The sequence below is a fragment of the Crocodylus porosus genome, unplaced genomic scaffold (assembly GCF_001723895.1).
Source record: "Crocodylus porosus isolate Cpor-Errol unplaced genomic scaffold, CroPor_comp1, whole genome shotgun sequence".
NCBI classification, from domain to species: Eukaryota; Metazoa; Chordata; order Crocodylia; family Crocodylidae; genus Crocodylus; species Crocodylus porosus.
The window spans coordinates 5004180-5023221 of NW_017728920.1; the positions used below are offsets into that span (position 1 = coordinate 5004180).

Sequence of the window (19042 nt, forward strand, 5' to 3'; positions counted from 1 at the left end):
CACATACCCACAAACCTATACCCACCCTCCCACAATATACAAGAGAGAGACTTCATTTTAAGCTATTATACTATCATCTCTTTGTACACTACACAAACCCATGTAAAAATCAGGACAAGAATATTTTTTTAATGAAATTAATGAATGTTGTAGGACGTGTGATTTTTAGAATATAATTTCGTATTTTTCTGGTTAAGAGACGGCAAAACCCCTTGCTGAAAGGAGTAATTTTAGTGGGTGAGAGAAGGGACTTCTGGTGGCAAAGGTAAGGGGTTAGCAGGCGGGACTTCCAGTCCCAAGATGGTGATCAGCAAGTGGGACACCCATCAAGGGGCAGGGCTACCCATATGGCCCTCAATAGCTTTTCAAAGCTCAGTAAATGGCCCTCCAACCAAAATAATTGCCCATCCCTGCTGTAACAGTATGGGTTGTGTGGGGGTGACCAAAAGCACCTTTTAGTTGCATCTAAAAACAGTTCTAGAACAAATATCTGATCTGCCAGTATCCATGGCAGTGGAAGGGCAACACATTTAAGAAACTTAAACACTCAGGAAAAGTAAAATATGAGATGAAACTAGAATATCAGATTAAACAGAAGTCAATAAGCATGTTTTAGATATGTTTTTCTTCACAAAACTCCCGATTCTTCCACCTTTCTGCCCACAACAGTCAGCTTCCTCCCAAACTCCACATGTTGCCTACCAAGTGCCCAATTCACCCTCCTTCCTTCCCCAGAGATTATTCCATTCCTTGTTTCCCATAAACACCAAGACTGAGCAGTAGCCGATTCAATTTGGAGATTCGACCTGATTCGGCAGCTGAATTGCCAAATCCGAACTGAATCAGGAGACCCATTAATCTCTCCAGGGGGAATGATTAGGAGCTGCCCACCCCGCCCTGGTGGAGGGACTGCCAGGGGAACAGCCTGATGAGTCACAGCTTGAGCTCGCAGCCCTGGAAGAAGCCATGGGGGCTGGGGGGGGAAATGATTGGGGAGCTGTGGGAACAAACAGGGGCTTCCCCCTGTTCCAGGTTCAATCCCCCAGCTCCCCAAACATTTTCCCCAGAGCTGCTAGCACTGCTTACCTTGCCTTGGCAGGGGGTCAGTCAGGTGAGCAGCCAGAAAAGTTGCAGCTTCTCTTGAGGCTGCTGGCTCAAGCCAGATCTCATCCAGCTGCCCCACCCCTCCCCCCCATGCTCCTGCCGGCACTGCCTGCCTGTATAGCCTATGGCCAAATAAGGTCCTGCGCCACATATCTTCGGATTCAGCCAAATCAAATCACTGTCCGGATCACCAAATCCGAAGCGAATACTTTCCACTTCGCACAGGCCTAATAAACACCACGTATTCCAGGCCCTGGAATCCAGGAAAAACCCTTTATTTTATACTCATTTGTTCTCAGCACTTGTCAGAGTTATGGAACTGCAGCAGGTTGCATTACATTGAGAGTATCATCCAGAGTTCAGTAAGAATAAATTTCCACAGCAAAGGCGTTGCAATCTTCCTGCTAGTGGAACACTTCTCATTCTACCCTAACAAATCCTACATGCTACTGGAAAACCTTCAGAAGTAGTTTAAGTGGCTGAAATGACATTTGGTTACATATATATAGCTTGTCATGTTACATGCTTGTAGCTGGGTAGACAAGGTTCCTTGGGTAAATCTGATGTCTTTATTAGACCAACTCAAATATATCTAACAAAAGAGATCAGATTTCCCTGGAGAACCTTATCTTCCTATGTCCTTAGACCAACATGGCTACAACCTACACCCTGTAGCTGGTTAGAGTACTTAACTCAGTGTTACTTAAGTTAACGAAAACATACGTATCTAGGGCTTTTCAGTATGTTGAAGACACAAGCATTTCAAGACAGCTATCCACAGACTTCTAACTGGGCTTTCAGATTGCTTCACCTGAGATACACTGTTTACAGCACTACTGTATGGAGAAGTCATTCTAGTTGACATGCTTTATTAGCAAGTTTGTAAGAGTTTGTACAAACTGGAAAAGGATTTTTTTTTTTTTAAACTAAAACTGCATTTTGTTGCCTACCCCACAAAACACAAGCGTTTAACTTTAAATTGTTTAAACAATATCACCTGCAAGTATCAAAATGAAAGTAGTATTTTGAAGGAAGTATGGCATAAGAGAAAGGAAAGAATGCAATGAAAAGTTTACCTTCTCTGTGTTAAGAAAACAGACAGAATTGTTTGGCTCAAGAACTTCTTTCAGCCATGTTTCTGAAGAGCCTGTGAATAATTCCAGCTTCAAATTCAAATTTTTTAAGTCTGGCAAGTTAACAGTGGCCTTTGACACTTTCTCTGAGCCACATTCCAGTTTGCCTTCATACACCAACTTGTTACTCAGCGACATAATTTTACTATGGAATTTAAAAACAAGTGTCAAATTTTGCAGTGCAAAATTTATATTAAAAGCTCATAGTAGCAACAGAGAACTTTAAATACCTATTCATTCTGTACTGCACAGTTAGTTGGACAACAGCATTCTTGTTCTGTTCCAGTCTCTTGAATAAGCTCTCACTCATGCCAAGATCTCTGTTACAAAAAAGTCAGACGTGCAGTCTTACAAAGCGCTTGCTTACATTTTGCCCAGAGCAAGCATTTTTTTAAATATTTATTTGATAGCTGTGCATCTTACCTTGCTTCTGCATTCTGTACAAGTGGAGGTAGCTGTTGATGGTCCCCCACCAGCACAAACTTCTGAGAACAGAAAAGTGGGCCTAGGCAGACTGGCTGGCTTATTTGGGATGCCTCATCCACTATGCAAAAGTCAAACCGCTTGCGAGCAAAAATTGGATGGTTTACTCCCATGCATGTTGTTGCAATTACCAGCTAGAAGAAAAAAAAATACCAAACAAATCTTTACAGAAGACACATTTTATGCCCTTTCCTCATTATACATTTACAATAAAATACCTGCAAATACATATGAAGAATAACCATTAACTAAACATACAATACCAGAAAACCCCCAATAAACCCCTGGAATACGATTACTTGAAAAAAGAATGAAAGAAAGAACTGACTATAAGCTTTTACTTATTTTTTAAGCCAGTACAAAAGCCACTCCTGAGTTTAGGTATATTACCTCATTTATAATTCATTCCTGCCAGGTATTCAGGAAATCTTGAAGTTTTATTAATATACTTAAGAAATATGCTATATTCCCCTAAAGAATGCTGTTTCCCTTGTTATCCCAGATACTATAGACACAACTATAAAAAAAAAAAAAAAAAAAAAAAATGACAACAAGAAATACTCCTTTTCCCCACCTAGGTATTCCAGTTGCAACCTGAAGTGAAATGTAAGTTACTTCTAGTATGCATTCAGATTATTTTCCTGCACAGCCTGCCAATGAGAAAAATCAGCATGGCTTTTAGGATGTATAAACTACCCCATAAGCTCCTATGAGCAAAACATTCTCTTTGTGGAAAGGGCATATACAGCTTTCCCTTGATTTATGCAGTACATGCATTCCCAGAAAATGGCACATAAATTGAATTTGCATAAAGTGAACCCACTTTATAATGTAGCAAATAGGGATAGGTTCCCATGGCAGTGAGGGAGGGAAGGAGCGAGTGTGGGACTAGGGAAGGGGCGTGGGAGGGGTGCAGCACACCCTGTTGCCCAGGGCTGCAGCAGGCAGCAAAGTGGCAGGAACTGTGAGTGGGTGTGGGGCAGGGGTGTATGACTCTTGTTGCTACACCCCCCCCCAGAAGGGCTGCAGACCTGGGGGCTGTGCTGGGCTCTTCGGGGTGGGGCGGGGGAGAAGCGGATCTGTGCACAGGATGCCAGCAGGCTGCTGCTGTAGGCTGGGGCCGGCAGTGGCACCAGGCTCTCCCCAGCGCTTGGCAGGCAGGTTGTGGGGAGCTTACGACAAATTGAGGTGGCAACAGCCCCCCTCCCAGTGCTGCCACTGCCACCTGCCTGAAGCACCAGGAAGAGCCGGGTACCATCGCCAGCCCCACCCTTGCTTGCAGGAATGAGGCAGCTGCATTGGGAAGGGGGCTGCTGCCACCCCAGAATTCACCATAGCCCCCCCCAGTCTGTCTGCCAACCACCAGGGAGAGCCCGGTGGCACTGCCAACCCCAGCCTGCAACAGCAGTTGTTGTTCTACATGCAGTTCCAGGGGCCCGAATCCCCCAGGAAGAGCCCAGCACAACCCCCCAGCCCTCCTGGGGACTTGTAACAGCAAGAGCTGCACCCCTGTCTCATACCCACTCACAAGGCAGCAGGATTCGCTGTCTGCTGCAGCCCAGGGCCTACACTTTTCTCCACTCACCCCAGTCCCCACTGCAGCAGCCACAAGAGCAGCCAACACCCGTTGCCTGTAGCTGCTGGGCTGCACTGTGCACCCAACCTCCCGGGGCTTCCGCTTCTCCCCACTCACCCCAGCCTGTGCTGCAGCAGATCCGGGAGCAACCGACACCACCTGCACCATGACACAGTGCAGCCGCAATCACATAAAAGTGAATTTATAGTTTCATAGTGGGTAGGGTCGGAAAGGACCTGAGCAGATCATCAAGTCCGACCCCCTGCCATGGCAGGAAAGAGTACTGGGATCAAACAACCCCAGCAACTTGTTCATCTAGCTTCCTTTTAAAGACCCCCAGGGTAGGAGCCAGCACCACTTCTCTTGGAAGTTGGTTCCAGATCCTAGCCACCCTGACAGTGAAGTAGCGCCTGCCTCCTGATGTCTAGTCTGAAATCTTCCCTCTGCCAGCTTGTGACCATTATTTCTAGTCACTCCTGGTAGCGCTCGGGGGGGAACAGGGACTCCCCCAATGCCTGCTGGTCTCCCCTGACTAGTTTGTAAACAGCCACTAGATCCCCCCTCAGCTTTCTCTTGTGGAAGCTAAACAGGTTCAGGTCCCTGAGCCTCTCCTCGTAGGGCCTGCCCTGCCCTCCTGCACCCTGATCATGCAGGTGGCCCTCCTCTGGACCCTCTCCATGCTGTCCACATCCCTCCTGAAGTGCAGCGCCCAGAACTGGACGCAGTACTCCAACTGCGGCTTGACCAGTGTCGCATAGAGGGGGAGGATCACCTCCTTGGACCTGCTCGAGATGCATGACAAGGTACGGTTGGCTTTCCTGACTGCATCCCCACACTGGGGTTGGCCCATGTTTGTTCTGGCATCGATAATGACTCCAAGATCCTTTTCTGCCTCTGCACTGATGAGAAGGGAGTTCCCCAGCCTGTAGGTATGGTGCTGGTTCTTCCCCCCCAGGTACAGTACCTTGCACTTGTCAGTGTTGTAACCCATCCTGTTCTCATCTACCATCCCCTGTAACCTGCCTAGGTCCGATTGCAGCCTATTCCTCCCTTCTAGCGTGTCCACTTCCCCCCACATCTTAGTGTCGTCTGCAAATTTGAACAGGGTGCTTTTTACCCCCTCGTCCAAGTCACTAATGAAGATGTTGAACACTGCGGGCTTGAGGACCGAGCCCTGCGGAACCCCACTGCCCACATCCCTCCAGGTCAAATAAGACCTGTCCACCACCACTCTTTGGGCGCAGCCCTCCAGCCAGTTAGTGACCCATTTACCTCACATATAAGGAATTTGGGTGGAAAAAGGGTGAACACATGAGTGAATTCACATATATGGAACCCACATAAATAGAGGGAAACCTGTATAGACAAATAAGATGTAGGAAAGCAGGGTCTTGAGGCGATGCAATAAAAACAGATCAACTTAAAAAACAGACTATAACTAGGGACCTACTGAATTAAAATTCACAAGCAGAGCACAGGGCCCAGCAGCCATTTCATGGGCAGAGCATGGACTCACTGAAGGGCCCTGGTGGCCCCACCCCTCACCACTGATTGGCTGCAAGGGTCACTTGTTATATACCCCACCCCTCACCATCAACTGGTGGAGTGGCAGCCACATGACAAGCAGCCCTCATAGCCAGTAAGTGGTGAAGGGCAGGGGCAGCAGCAATCTTGCTGGCAGCCCTTTGAGCAGGCAGCCTTCCCCACAGTGGGCTGCACTGTCAGTCTGCAGCACCCTGAAGACTGCTGGCTCCCTCTGGGAAGCCAGCATTTTATTTGGGGTAAGTTCTAGGGCTGTACGAAATTTCAACAGCTGTTTCGTTTTGATACTGTTTCCACTCATTTCGAGGGGAAAATAGCCTCAAAACAGAAAGAGGCTAGTTGAAATATTTCAACCATAGTGCTGCGGATGGGAAGTCAGTCCAGCTGGGCTGACTTGCCATCCTTGGTGCAAGATCCAGTAGAGGGTACCTGATCCGGCAGGGGGCGCTAGATCGCACTGGGGGGGCGGGGAGGCAGCTTGGGCCAACTCCCCATTCCCAGCAAAATGTTGAAACAGCATCAAAACAGCCTTCATCTTATCTTTTGACAGAATGGGACAGAACAGCTCTCTCGAATCGAAATGAAATTCGAAACGGAACACTGTTCGGTCGAACCACTGAAACAAGACGAAATGGAACAGTGCTGCTTTGCATAGCCCTAGTAAGTTCTCCCCCCCACCACAGATTTCATGGGCATTACCCAATGTCAGTAGGCCCTAACAAGAACAGCATCTAATTTCTTACATCAAAAACCCCACTCAGGTACTACTAGTACTTTGATTCAGAACTGACAGCAATCTCAGAACTTTCACTTCTGATGCAATGCCAACCCAATCCTTGTAGGGCACTTTTACCAAGATGCTCAGCTGAGCTACAATTTAGACAATTTATACTACCCTTAGTATGCTGGAGGACTGAAAATTATTTTTCCTTACCTGGCTGTTATACAGCTCTTCCAAATGTGTTACAGATTTAATTGATTTGGATCTACAAATTTCTTCCTCTGTAAACTTCTGTATATCTGGATGAACCTTCTGCACTCGCCCCAAGCGCAAGAATCCCACTTTGAACCTGGTCAACTTCAGCAAGATGTTGTCTACAGCAGTATGTGTAAAACTAGTCAGCAGAACACTGAAGCCACAGGCATAAAGAATCCGTACCTAATAAAAGAGTGGAAAGGACAGAAAAAGAAAGTCAAGTTGAACAGCAACCAATAATACTGTCTCTTAAAATGATAATCTATCTATATTTTTTCTAAATTTGTACAGATCTAGGACGGAAGATAATACATTTTAGCCCATTTTTAACATGAAATCTTCATATTTTCCCAAGCAGGAAGCAACTGTGACCACCTGAAACCTGAGCTCCTGCTCCTGCCTTTGTTTCAAGGTAATTTGAGAGGTTCCATACCAGCTATGAACTGACTACCCAGAGGAGTTTTGAATCTATTGACTCCTCTGCAAAATCTTATAAGATATGAACTTCTGTTTCTACCCAGGAGAACTTTTACAATCTTTTCTCCAATACCTGATGACGGGAATTTGTGCCCAAAAGCTTGCAATTCAAGCACTTCTTTTGCAAAAATCTTGTTGGTCTAATAAAATATATCATCTCTACTATGAGTCTTGATTGCCTTTTACAGCTCTATGCAGCATGTGAGTCATGTGAGAAGAAAGAATGATTAAGTAAGGCTCTGTCTACACTGAGATTTTTACCCACTGTGGCAAATCCTGTCTGGACATCTTTCACACCAGTGCAACACAATTTACAAGAAGTAATCAGCATAAGCATAGCACATAACATGAGGAGTTTGTAAATCTAAAACCATCAGATTTTCACACTGAACCCACTGTTTATTATTCGTCTCTCCCCAAACCTCATATCCAATTAAAAATTGCAAAATGTTGATATAGCCTGGGGTAGAGGTGCACCAATATATTAGCTGCTTATCGAATTAGCACTGATTAAAGGGACATTAATCAGCTATCAGCTGTTTATGGCCATTGTAGCTGATAATGCTTATTAATAATTATGCCTCCTGGCCAGGGCCCTGGACACCTGGGTCTCTCTCTCCCATGGGGCTGGAGCCCCTTGATTCCTGGGTTCCCTCAGGAAACAGCAGGTTTCCCCTTGCAGGCAGGCAGCATTCCATGTTGCAAGGGGTCCTCCTTGGGGCTGCCAGGCGCAGGAGGCAAGGGGTTCATGTGAATGTGCATGGCCACACGCATGCACCTGGAAGGAATACAGCCAGACAAAGTGGAGAGCAGCTCCCCACAGGTTAGTCTATGGAGGGAAAGGGAAGGGGTGTGGTGGGGGCAGATCAAGGCCCATAGTGAGGGAGAGAATGGGGCAACAGCAGGGGCTGGGGACACTGCTCAGCCAGAGTGATGCATGGGATCCAGGGCTGGAGCAAGACAGAGCCACAGGCATTTCATCCACGGAGTATATGGGGGCGGGGCAGTTCCCTGCTGCTGCATGCACCCCACAGGGGAGGCATGCGTCTCCTCGTATTTGTGCATGGAGCAGATGTGGGCCGTTCACTATGTGCTCAGGGTTCTCCACTCTGCTGCCTTTCCCTTGGAAGCCCTGCACTGGCACACCCCCCTGCCCACCTGGCTGCAGGGGGGGGCAGCAAGTTGTGCCTTCCACTGCCAGGCAGGCAAGGAACATGCAGCTGGCATGGGGCTTCCAGGGCAAAGGCAGCAGGATAGACCCGAGCCCACAGCAAGCAGCCCGCATTTGCCCTCACCCTGCGCAGCTCTGGTTCAGCCATGGCAGGGAGGGGAGCAGGAAGGAGAGGTGGGCATGTGTCACCCAACCCTCAGCCCAGTTGGGTCCTGCCTTTCCTGGGTCAGGTACATTCAGCCTCCCCCATGGGGCACGAAGGCTTGTCCTGCCCCTGGCAGCAGCACCAGAAAAGGAAGGGGCCCTTCCCCACACAAGCCCAGCTCCTGGGATCTGGGGCCTGGCTGCGGGGGAAGAAAGGCCTGGTTTCTCCCAGTCCGGAAGAGTCCCGTGGCCCTGCCCTGGACAGAGAGCAGAGACCTGGCCCAGAGACCACACAGCCCTGGGCAGCCAGGAAGGCTTACATCTTTCCCCTCAGCCCTGCTGGGCAGGCTCAGGCAACTGGCCCTTGGCATTTTCACATGTGCTCCGGGGGGCGGTGGGGGAGGGGAGGTGGCACTTTAAAATTTGAGCAGCTCTGAGAACCATTCTAATTAAAGTGTCACATATCATGCAACAGTGTCCCTGTGCTTAAAAATGGTGGTGGCAATACTTGAATGAACTCATTCAATGAGCTTTAGTTCAAGCGCCCCCACTGCCATTTTTAAGCATCAGGACGCTGATACATTTATGACACAGGCGGCTCCTGGAGTGTGTCAAGAAAAAAAAAAAGTTTACATCAGAAGTTTAAAAGGCTTTGCATTATTAAATATTGGTTACTGGATCAACAATCGTCTGATACAGTTGGTTAATAAATCGGCTATCGGTATCGTTCAAGAAAACCTTTATCAGTGCACCCCTTGTCTGGGGCCACAGGATTCTAACAGCAAAGTGTTCAAAAAGGCAATTAATTTTGCCACTCATTCCCCCCATCACCACAAAGGGGGGAAAAAAAAGCCCTGCAGACTACCAAATTCATTTTATGGTTCTTGCGACGCCATTTTGTTTCAAAAGAGACTCCATATTTGTTTCATTTAAATGGTGCACACAACAGTTCTGTACAGGTCACAAAATGGCACTTTATATAAACCAAGTCATGCTTATCCCACCTCATGTGTTAAAAATAAACTTAATTTTAAGCCATATTATGATCTTACTAGAGCACATATTGTAGTGGTTTTTCCTGTTCCAGGCATGCCCACAATGAGAGTGTAATCTTTTGAAAGTAAGACTTGTTTCATCGCCTGTTTCTGAGGCTTATTCAGACCTTAAATCAGAAAAGGGAAGTAAAACATTTGCAATTAATTTTACCTAAGCTGCTAAAGTTTCTTTCCCTAGCTACCAAACGCTTAACACACAAAGACTACACAAAGTAATTCTGCAAGTTTTTTTTTTTTTTTTTATAAAACTACTTCAAACACTATAACACATCTGAAGGTTCTTTAAAACTGAGTAGGCAACAAGTATTGCTCTCTATCCTGTCTCAGGAAAACATATTTTTGATCATATTAGTGTTTTAGAGGGCCTTTCTGTGGTTTTTAATTATTTCTTAGCAATGCTCTTCTTCAAGAGATGCCAAATATGTTTCCATTTTGTCACATCTGTTCAGCATGTATGCATGGCTGCCAAGGGAGATTGTATACCAAGATGCTCTGGTTTGTATTACTTGAGGGTAGTACAGACTGAATTTTTCTACTGCCTGAAGATGAAGAAGAGATTCTAGCTACTAAATCAATTAATGCAGATTGCCAGAATGAAACATTTAAACAAATGGGTAGTTTGCAAATGCACTTTCTATTGGAAAGCAACATCTTCAACATTTGCCACTGTTCTGCGATCCTAGTCATTCTTGACCCATTACTTCCCCTGAATTCTCTATTATACACAATGCTTCTACCTCCCATCCCGTATTCCTTTTGCAACTGGCCCAGAGGCTGGGAAAGTTCTTATCTGGTACAGATCTCAACACAATGGTCTTTGAAACTAAAGCAAAGCTAGCTTATTTCAAAAGTCCTAAAATCTGGAGCTACCTTGTATAAGCACCTAAACATGACTAACTGACTGGGGTCAGCCACTACAAATACAGAACACACTGTGTTTGGCAATGGCTTTATAATCACCTGCTTCCAGCATCTGTTTTAGATGGCTGGAACCCAATCATTTAGCAGATGAACCATTTATGTCCCACTGCAGGAGTTAAATTCACTGAGTTCCTCTGGTTGTCCAATCTCACAGTTAAAAAAAAAAACAAACTCAGAGGATTGTGGTAGCAAAACATTTTTAGAAAAAGGTTTGTATCTAGAGCCTCTACCTCCAGCAACCTGCAGGAAGAAATCAAAGCTTAGAAGGCACAAAAAAAAAAAAAAAATACATTTTTCAAGGCTTTTTTGCTGACCTATAAATTTAGGTGTAGGAATAAGGGCAAATCGGAATCTTCCATCTTTTGAGCAGAAGATTGTATTGTTGAGTCAAGTGAAAAGATTTACATTTTATTGATATAGATGCTTTGACAAGAAGGATATATTTAAAAATAATATCAAACAACGTATAAAAGAAGTCTCATCACCAAGGAAAAAACCATACTGCAATGTAAATTAAATATAGTTTATACCCTTTAAAATATTTGCAACAGTTTCCTTTGCCTCAGGAGGAAGAACGGAGCTCAAGTGCTGGATAAACTGGGGTTTGTGGAAGTCTATTATTAAACTGCGAAGTTTTTCACTATAGAGGAAAAAATAAATTGTCAAAATTGCTATAAGTGGGAGTATTTACATAATCACTAGAGATCTGGAGGCAATTCAATTCTACTAACCTGGCAGAAGAGTTTTCCATCAGTTTAGAAAGATTTCCTAGAGGGACATCTATACCAAAACCACCTTCTTCATGATCTAACCTAAATATTGTGTTTTTAGGGAGTTTTGAAAGGTTCCTGAAAGACATTATTGGGATAGTAAAAAGAACTATAATTTGCATTTATTTTTATGTTCATCTGCTTGTCGCTCATAAAAGCTTGATAAGTACACTGACAGTTCACTGGCTTAAGTTCATAGACCATGTGAACCAAGAGCTTCCTACCCTTAAAATTAATTAGCAAAATACGATCAATGAAGCGCGATTTAAAAATGTATTTGGCTGTTGACATCATACAAGGAAGAAGTAGGATGACCCTGGTGCCTACACAAATCTATAAGAACTTGACATCAGTGCAACAAAACATTCTTCAGAACTCCACTGACATCACAAGTTTTACTTATTGACCAACAGCTTAGGAACAGCTGTAAATCAACCACATACAAAAATTAAAAAGCAGAAAACCAGGAAGTTTCAGGCCTAATCTTATTTTATCATTCACTCATAAGCTAGTGGGGGGTTGGTTTGTTGGCAGGCAGAAAGACTGCACCAAAAACAGAGCTCTTAAAGTTTTAGACATCACAATAAGCTTTTTAATGCTAAAGTTAAAACTTTCTTTCAAAATTGCCACACTCTTCCTCCTCCTTTTATATTACCTGTCCAATAAACAAGAGACTTTTGTCATGTTGACTTCTTTAACATAACCAGCAGCCAAGCCAAGTAAAGTCTTCTCCTCTCCACTCACAACAACTCTGTCACCTACCAACAGGTTTGTTCCTGGCAAGGCACCACTTTTACGCTGGAAATAATGAAGATATTGCCCATCAGACACTTCCTGTACCTGTTCTATTCTGATCATGTTTCCAATGCAATCTCCAGACTTCTCTCTATGAAAAGAGAGCAAGAACAATAATAATAATAAAGCATAAGCAGCACTGATTTTTTCCTTTTTTTAAAAAAAACAAAAAAACAAAAACCCTCTGAAACATTTGTGTTTCAATCTCCTCCTATGTGAACATGCTGACTTGATTTCTTTCCACAGGAAAATGAACTACTTACATTATAAGGTTTTGTTCAATTAAAAAAGTGACTTTCTTCTTAAAATATACTCTTTAGTTCAACCAGAAGTTATGGGCTTGATGCAGAATTTCACAATAGAATTCCTACTGTATTATTTAAATAAGAACACAACAATCACAAACTTTTCAACTTTGAAATATTTGTATTAAACACATTTTATGCTGCCATTTCAATTATTCTCCTGCCAAAATTAAATTGTGAGAAACTATAAGCAATCATAATTTGTTTTATATTTATTAAAAAGCTTTAATGTTAGACTCCCTGACAAAGGATCACACCATATAGACCATTTTTCAAGGACCATCATCACAAAACAAGACCTGTAGTTCTTCTTTATGTTCTGAAGCTCAAAGCCATTCAAAGTAGTGAAATAGAGCCTTATGTTTTTAGTAAACCAGGTGCTGATAATTGCCTGTGGTCCCCGAGTAGTAACAAGCAAATATTATGCATGTTTCATAAAATAGTCCAATTGCTTTTAACCAATGATGTCTTCTACAGTTGCTAGGAGAAACCCAAAAAGAACTACTATGCTGATTCTAATGGGATGACATCTCAGTCCACTTTTAGCCACCTTTTGCAGAGCCACAGCACACAATATGATCCAGAGCTCAACAGTGCCAGATAACCCTGCTCCAAGGAGACTGTAATTAATGGAGGTAGAAGGCATTATCCAGTCTCATATATATCACAGAGGTGGGGCCAAGAAAGAAAATAGCACATTCAAACCTATAAAAATATGAGACAGCAAAGCACAGTTTACAAAAAGCATTATCATGGTTTTTTTGTGGCTTTAAATTTATAGTAACATACTGTTGGTAACAAACTAACAACTGTACTGGCTCAATGCCTGTGGTAGTCTTTGCCCACAGTGTAATTGATGCATCTTGGGCAACCATGCATCACAGTCTTTTTCCAAACATTAGAAGAATGATCTAATCTCTTGCAGGGAAAACAAGGTCTGAGAAACCAAGCACAGAACAGCCATCTTCAAATAATTCCCTCATTCCCTGTCAGAAAAGTATCTGCTATGTACAGTGATTATATGGTCCCTACAATGGAGCCATATTAACATTCCATCTTACCTTTCTGAAGCAGGCATCATCCATATATTTGTATATCCTTTTTTACCCTCTCCAGCTTGCAACTCCAAAGTTAACATTAGATACCACAGGTTGAAATACTGCAAATGAGAGAGTTTCAGATGCTGGGTCTCTGTGTCTATAACGGGTATCATAGCAGAAGGAATTATGACATCATCCATCTGTTGCTCTACAGCTCTAAAATGTTACAAATGTAGTAAAAGTTAGTTTTTAGCTTTTTCCTCTTTCATGTCTAGCTATGCTTAAAGTTAATGAAAAGTATACCAGACAAAAAATCCAAATGATAAAATAAGATTAATGTTTAACAAAGTAAAACCTTGGGTTAGAATCTCATACCTCTAAATCTACCTTTTTGTATGTGGGCAAGTAAGTCTATGTATAGAACCCATACCCTTTATTCACATGAAGAGTCTCAAATTAGGGAGTCTCTCTGTAATGACAGAATGAGTATAGACATACAAGGCACAGTGATTTCCTGAACTATAATTCAAACACAGCATTATATAAGAAATAAAAATGTTCTCAACATCTTAATCAAGTTTTTTTTGGTAAAGGATCCTCTATTAAAATGCCTTTATATACCTTTTTAATGTAATGCATATATTTATGCTTCTAAAAAGATGAGAATCTTTATATATGAAATATAATTGGGTTTGCACCGAAAGAAATGAGAGGCAACACCCAGGGACTCTTTATAATAGCAATCTGTCGGGGCAGGGGGTGGAAATTGACAGTTTTACAAGTAAATAATCTAGAATCACCAAGTAAGTTTATGGGTCCTATCAAATGGATAATGCTACTAATCTGAAGAAGGGAAATACTACAAGAACAAAGTAATTTTGAATTTAGAAACTGCTGTATAGGTGTGTGGGAATATACGTCCCTACTAGAAGATCTGAACATGCAATTTTGAAAATTCTGGCCACTAGATCTACTGATAATTTCTTCTTGCACTTTTCACACATCCAGCACTTGAGCAGAGAATATTATTTCATACAAATACACATACAGTCTATCAGTATTGTGATCTCACCACTGTATCAACCAATAAAAAAAAATATAGAATGCATCTACTAAAAGTCATTTACTACACAAAACCTAAAGAAGTTAATGGGTTACCTGCTATAAAGAACACAGTTGTGCATTTGTGAACAGTATTTACAGGCTTGACTGTCATTAATTACAGGAGGCAAGGATACAAGCTGTGTCCGCTTATTTCCCATTGCAGATTTACACACATTATGGACTAAATAGGAGGCCAGTTGGTTTCTTAACTTTATTAGTTCTGTAAAGCAAAGAAGAGGAAGTGCTGAGGTAGTGGGGTTCTGAGATTATTAGAAACAATACATAAGATGTTATTAACACCTACTAATTGCTTTGATAATATAAGGGCACATATGTGGCAAGTGACTCAGGACAATGTTCATCATATAAATTCAGAGACCAAAAATGCCTTTTCTTTTAATCCAAGATTATTCTAAAAAGCAGGTTTTACTCATTTTGATCAGAGTGCTTCATCTCAAGAATCAATGAAAATTCCAAAAGTTACTCTCTCAGCCAATACATTTTTTTTTAAGAATGAACAGTATATTCATAAGTGATAGCATTAAAGAAAAAAAATTCATAGTAAACATAAGAATAAATGACATATAATGTTCCTGGAACATTTACCTCTCCTGTCCAAACGATTGCCAGGCACAGTGTGCATATTACCAGTTTTAAGGTACAGAAGAAATCCAGCCTCAGGATCCGTCCTTCGTTCCTGGCTCAAAAGTGTATATAATATAACCTGAAAACATATTTGTACAATATATTCAAGTGTATTTTATATGTAGTACACACTAGTTATGGGAATACGGTGATAAGGACATGCATTAGAACTGCCATAACGGTCCACGCCAAAGGTCCATCTAGCCCAGTATCCTGTCTCTGAGACAGCTGTTTTGGAGAAGTTTAAGAAACAGGATATACATAATATGATCCATTCTGTCATAACCTCCCAGTTACCAACAGTAACAAATTTAGCCATGTCCTGAGCCTAAGGTTACATGCCTAACCAATTTGAAGAGCCCCTGGTGGACCCATGCTACATAAAAGTTTCAGTTAAGCAGCCTTACTATTGCTAGCGAGATCTAAAAGTAAATACATATAACTGGGTGCATCTACATGTGCATTTTACTGTGGAGTAGACTAATTAGCTCTGTAACAGTGTCACAGTCTACACGTGCGCTGGTATTACAGCACAGTAAATTAACTCCGCTGTAAGATAGTACTGCTGGGGACAGTATTCTTTTACAGCAAAGTCATTAAGCGTAATTAAATGCATGTGTGGATTGGAAATGCCAGGCACAAATTGCATTGTCAGTTCAGACTGACCTCTGGCTTCTGCCAGCCCATTTGCCACCACCTGGAGTCAACCATCTGGGCCCCCTGCCAACTTGGGGCTGCTCCACCCCAGCTCAAATTGCTGCAGTCCTGAGCACACTTGTAGACACTGCACCTGGGAGCAGCTGACTCCAGCTTGAACTGCTCTGGAGTTTATTGCATCACCTTAATTTCATGTGTAGATGCATCCACCGATACCTTTTAATTCTGAAGCATCTTCCTTAATATGAAGTCTCTTCAAATGCAAATGTAATAACCATTTATTTATTTGTTTAAAAAGTAAATATGCATATTCAGTTATCTCTGCCACACTTTCTTTCCCCTCTTCTAGCCCAGAGGCTTCTCTCCCATACCAGGTATACATGTGAAATGACTCACTTCACACCTACTCCAGTCCTGCAGAAATCCCTTACAAGATGCAGGACTTCCAAGTTGCATCATCTTTTCTGAAGAGCCTCTCACAAAGGCTTTGGGTGCCAAAAGTCTCCACACTATTTTCCTGCCCCCACTTGGATCTACTCAGGTATATGTGGATAACATGGTAAGCTTCACATTCTCTTCTGTAAGAAGTTCCCCTATGACCCACTGCCCAAATAATTCAAAGAAGGAGGAACAAACACAGTTTCTTATAGAGGTTACCTCCTTTTTTCTCATGGAAACAGACTTTTGCACTGACATGGCATTTGTAAGCAGTATCCCACTCCTTAGTTCATTTCATAAGAACAGCCTTGAGTTTATCAATACATCACCCATAATATTAAATGTTTGTGGAACATGTTTATGCGCAACAGGATTATCAGATCAAGAGAAAAAAAAAATACTATAACCCATATAAAAAACATTTAATATTTATACCTGACTTCTATGCTCTGTAGAGTTGGATTCCTTGCCAGTTTTAAGTTCCAAAGGCATTATTTTATACTGAGTTCCAGACCTATGATGTATTTTCACACCAACAGTAACATCAAGCTTGCCCTTTAGTCCAAACCTGGGAGACCAGATATTCTCTTCAATATCCAGGACCTGTGTAATTTCAATATTACAAGATAAATCCTTTTTTCCATCACTTGATCTAAAAGGAAAGCATAATACATAAAGAAGTGAGCTTATCTGCATTTGAAGAGTTGGAAAATCTACGTTAAAAAAAGGTAAGACACTGCATTTCTCTTAACGGACATATCAGAGGGACAAAAATATAGATCTAACCAGGGAATTCTTATTAATGGTAAAAATATTTAAGCAACTGAAACTGACCACTAGTTTAAGAGGGTTAACATATTAAGACCCACTCCAGCTACCCTTCCTCATCTCATAAGGCTGCATTTAACTGTACACTGGGTGCATCTATGTGTTCATTAATGCACATTTGCTACTGCGCAACAGCAAAAGCAAACTTTTTTTTGGTGATGCTTAATGTGTAGTAGATTAGCTCTACTACTCGCATAGTTTTTGCCGTGACACACTAAGGTGCAGTAGAACAGTGCACTACACATTAAGGCATCTCGTGTAGACATGCCCACTGGCACGTAGAAAGTTCTTCCACCTAGAGATTAGAATTCTTTGAAAATTCAGATCTGGTTGTTTTTTAAAAGTGCAAAAAAGGCACAATGTAACTGGGACAAACAACGTCCCAGTTACCAACAGTAACAAATTTAGCCATGTCCTGAGCCTAAGATTATATGCCTAACTGATTTTAAGAGCCCCTGATGGACCCATCTTCCATAAGTTTCAGTTAAGCAGCCTTACTATTCTCAATGTTTTAACAACGATTTCTAAAAGGAATTTAAGCACCAAAATATTTACTTTCCTTAAAGTTTCACATTATTACAGAAAAATAGAGCTGGTAGGGACCTCACAAATCATCTAATCCAATCCCCTGCTCAAGGCAGAATCACCCCTATCAAAACCATCCCAGACAAACATATTTCTAATATAGTCTTAAAATTGCACAAACAACCCTGCTGCACAACTACCAGACACAATGCCCCAAAACACCACGAGAACCTTAGGTTGCCACAGGTAAAGCAAGGGACAAGGCCACTATCAATGTCCTGCTGCTTCAAGGACAGGAAGTTGTTTGTTAAAATACATATGAGAGATCCAAGGAAGAAGGCCATGCACCCAGCTAGACAGGAAAACAAAGACCTCAACATGCCATGCTGATCTGACCATGGGGTAAAATTCCTTCCTGATCCCAAAGGCACCAATTGGTCAGACTCTGAGCAGAAGAGCAAGATCTTCTAGGTTTATATCCCAGCAGGAGCATCGGTACACCCCAGTTAAAATTCCCAACCTCAGCTGCAGCCAATACCCAATGGTTCTGAGAAAGACTTAAAAAAAACAAACAAACAAACTCTGGAAAAACAAACATTAGCAAACACCTCACATCTGTAGCTACCGGTAGAGAAAAAAATTCCTTCCCACCCCTCTGCAACCAGCCATATCCCACCTGGAGAGCCAGAAACTCCTCTTTCTGTTATCCTATTATTCTCCCTGCTTCCCTCCCCCATAAATCTGTCTCAACTCCTTTAAATTTTTTTTGTAAACAAGCTGGTTGTGAAGCGCTGCCTCATTTTCCTGCTGGTCCTCTCCAAGTTCCACCTACATGAGCTGGAGTTCTTCAGAGTTTCATGGTACATTCCTGCAATTACCATGTTCTGCTCGTTTGCTCTGTTAAACACGTACACAGTTTTTGTGCTAGGGGAGGGAATAGAAAGCTAACTATTACATGAAAGTGAGCAAGGAAACATGTTCAGCAAGGAAGAAAAACCTTGCAACAAAGTAGTACAAAAGCTAGAGCAATACCCACTAGTATACATGCACAATATTTTTGTAGTTTAGTCAGTAGATCAAATACTCTAGTTCTTCCTATATAAAAATTTGTCTGAACAGAACACTCGTTACTTGGTTGAGAACCTCTTTTAGACTCTAGGTATCCTTCAGAAAATGACAGGTCTTATTTTTCACTTGTTTTCTGACTGCAGAAAAAATAATAGAGTATTTTTTCTGTTGTACAGAACTCAGAACAAACATCGAAGGTCAGAACATTTTTAATGCTATGAATTCCTATTTGAAATCCCCGAATCATATTTGCAAACCTAACAGTACTAACATTGTGTGGCACCT

At 42.3% G+C, this 19042-nt stretch overlaps 1 protein-coding gene across 5 annotated transcripts in view; it reads right to left on the minus strand.

The window, feature by feature from the left end:
* Positions 1-19042, minus strand: part of DNA2 (DNA replication helicase/nuclease 2) — a 36361-nt gene that overhangs the window by 5625 nt on the left and 11694 nt on the right. For all 5 annotated transcript variants that reach the window (XM_019538498.1, XM_019538499.1, XM_019538497.1 and 2 more), the window contains 12 exons: positions 16772-16988; positions 15203-15320; positions 14651-14816; positions 13514-13708; positions 12008-12238; positions 11314-11430; positions 11113-11222; positions 9659-9768; positions 6773-6997; positions 2661-2854; positions 2468-2557; positions 2181-2382 (listed from right to left, as the gene is read on the minus strand). In XM_019538498.1, coding sequence (XP_019394043.1) covers positions 2181-2382; positions 2468-2557; positions 2661-2854; positions 6773-6997; positions 9659-9768; positions 11113-11222; positions 11314-11430; positions 12008-12238; positions 13514-13708; positions 14651-14816; positions 15203-15320; positions 16772-16988 — 1975 coding nt within the window. The remainder of the gene's footprint in view (positions 1-2180; positions 2383-2467; positions 2558-2660; positions 2855-6772; positions 6998-9658; positions 9769-11112; positions 11223-11313; positions 11431-12007; positions 12239-13513; positions 13709-14650; positions 14817-15202; positions 15321-16771; positions 16989-19042) is intronic.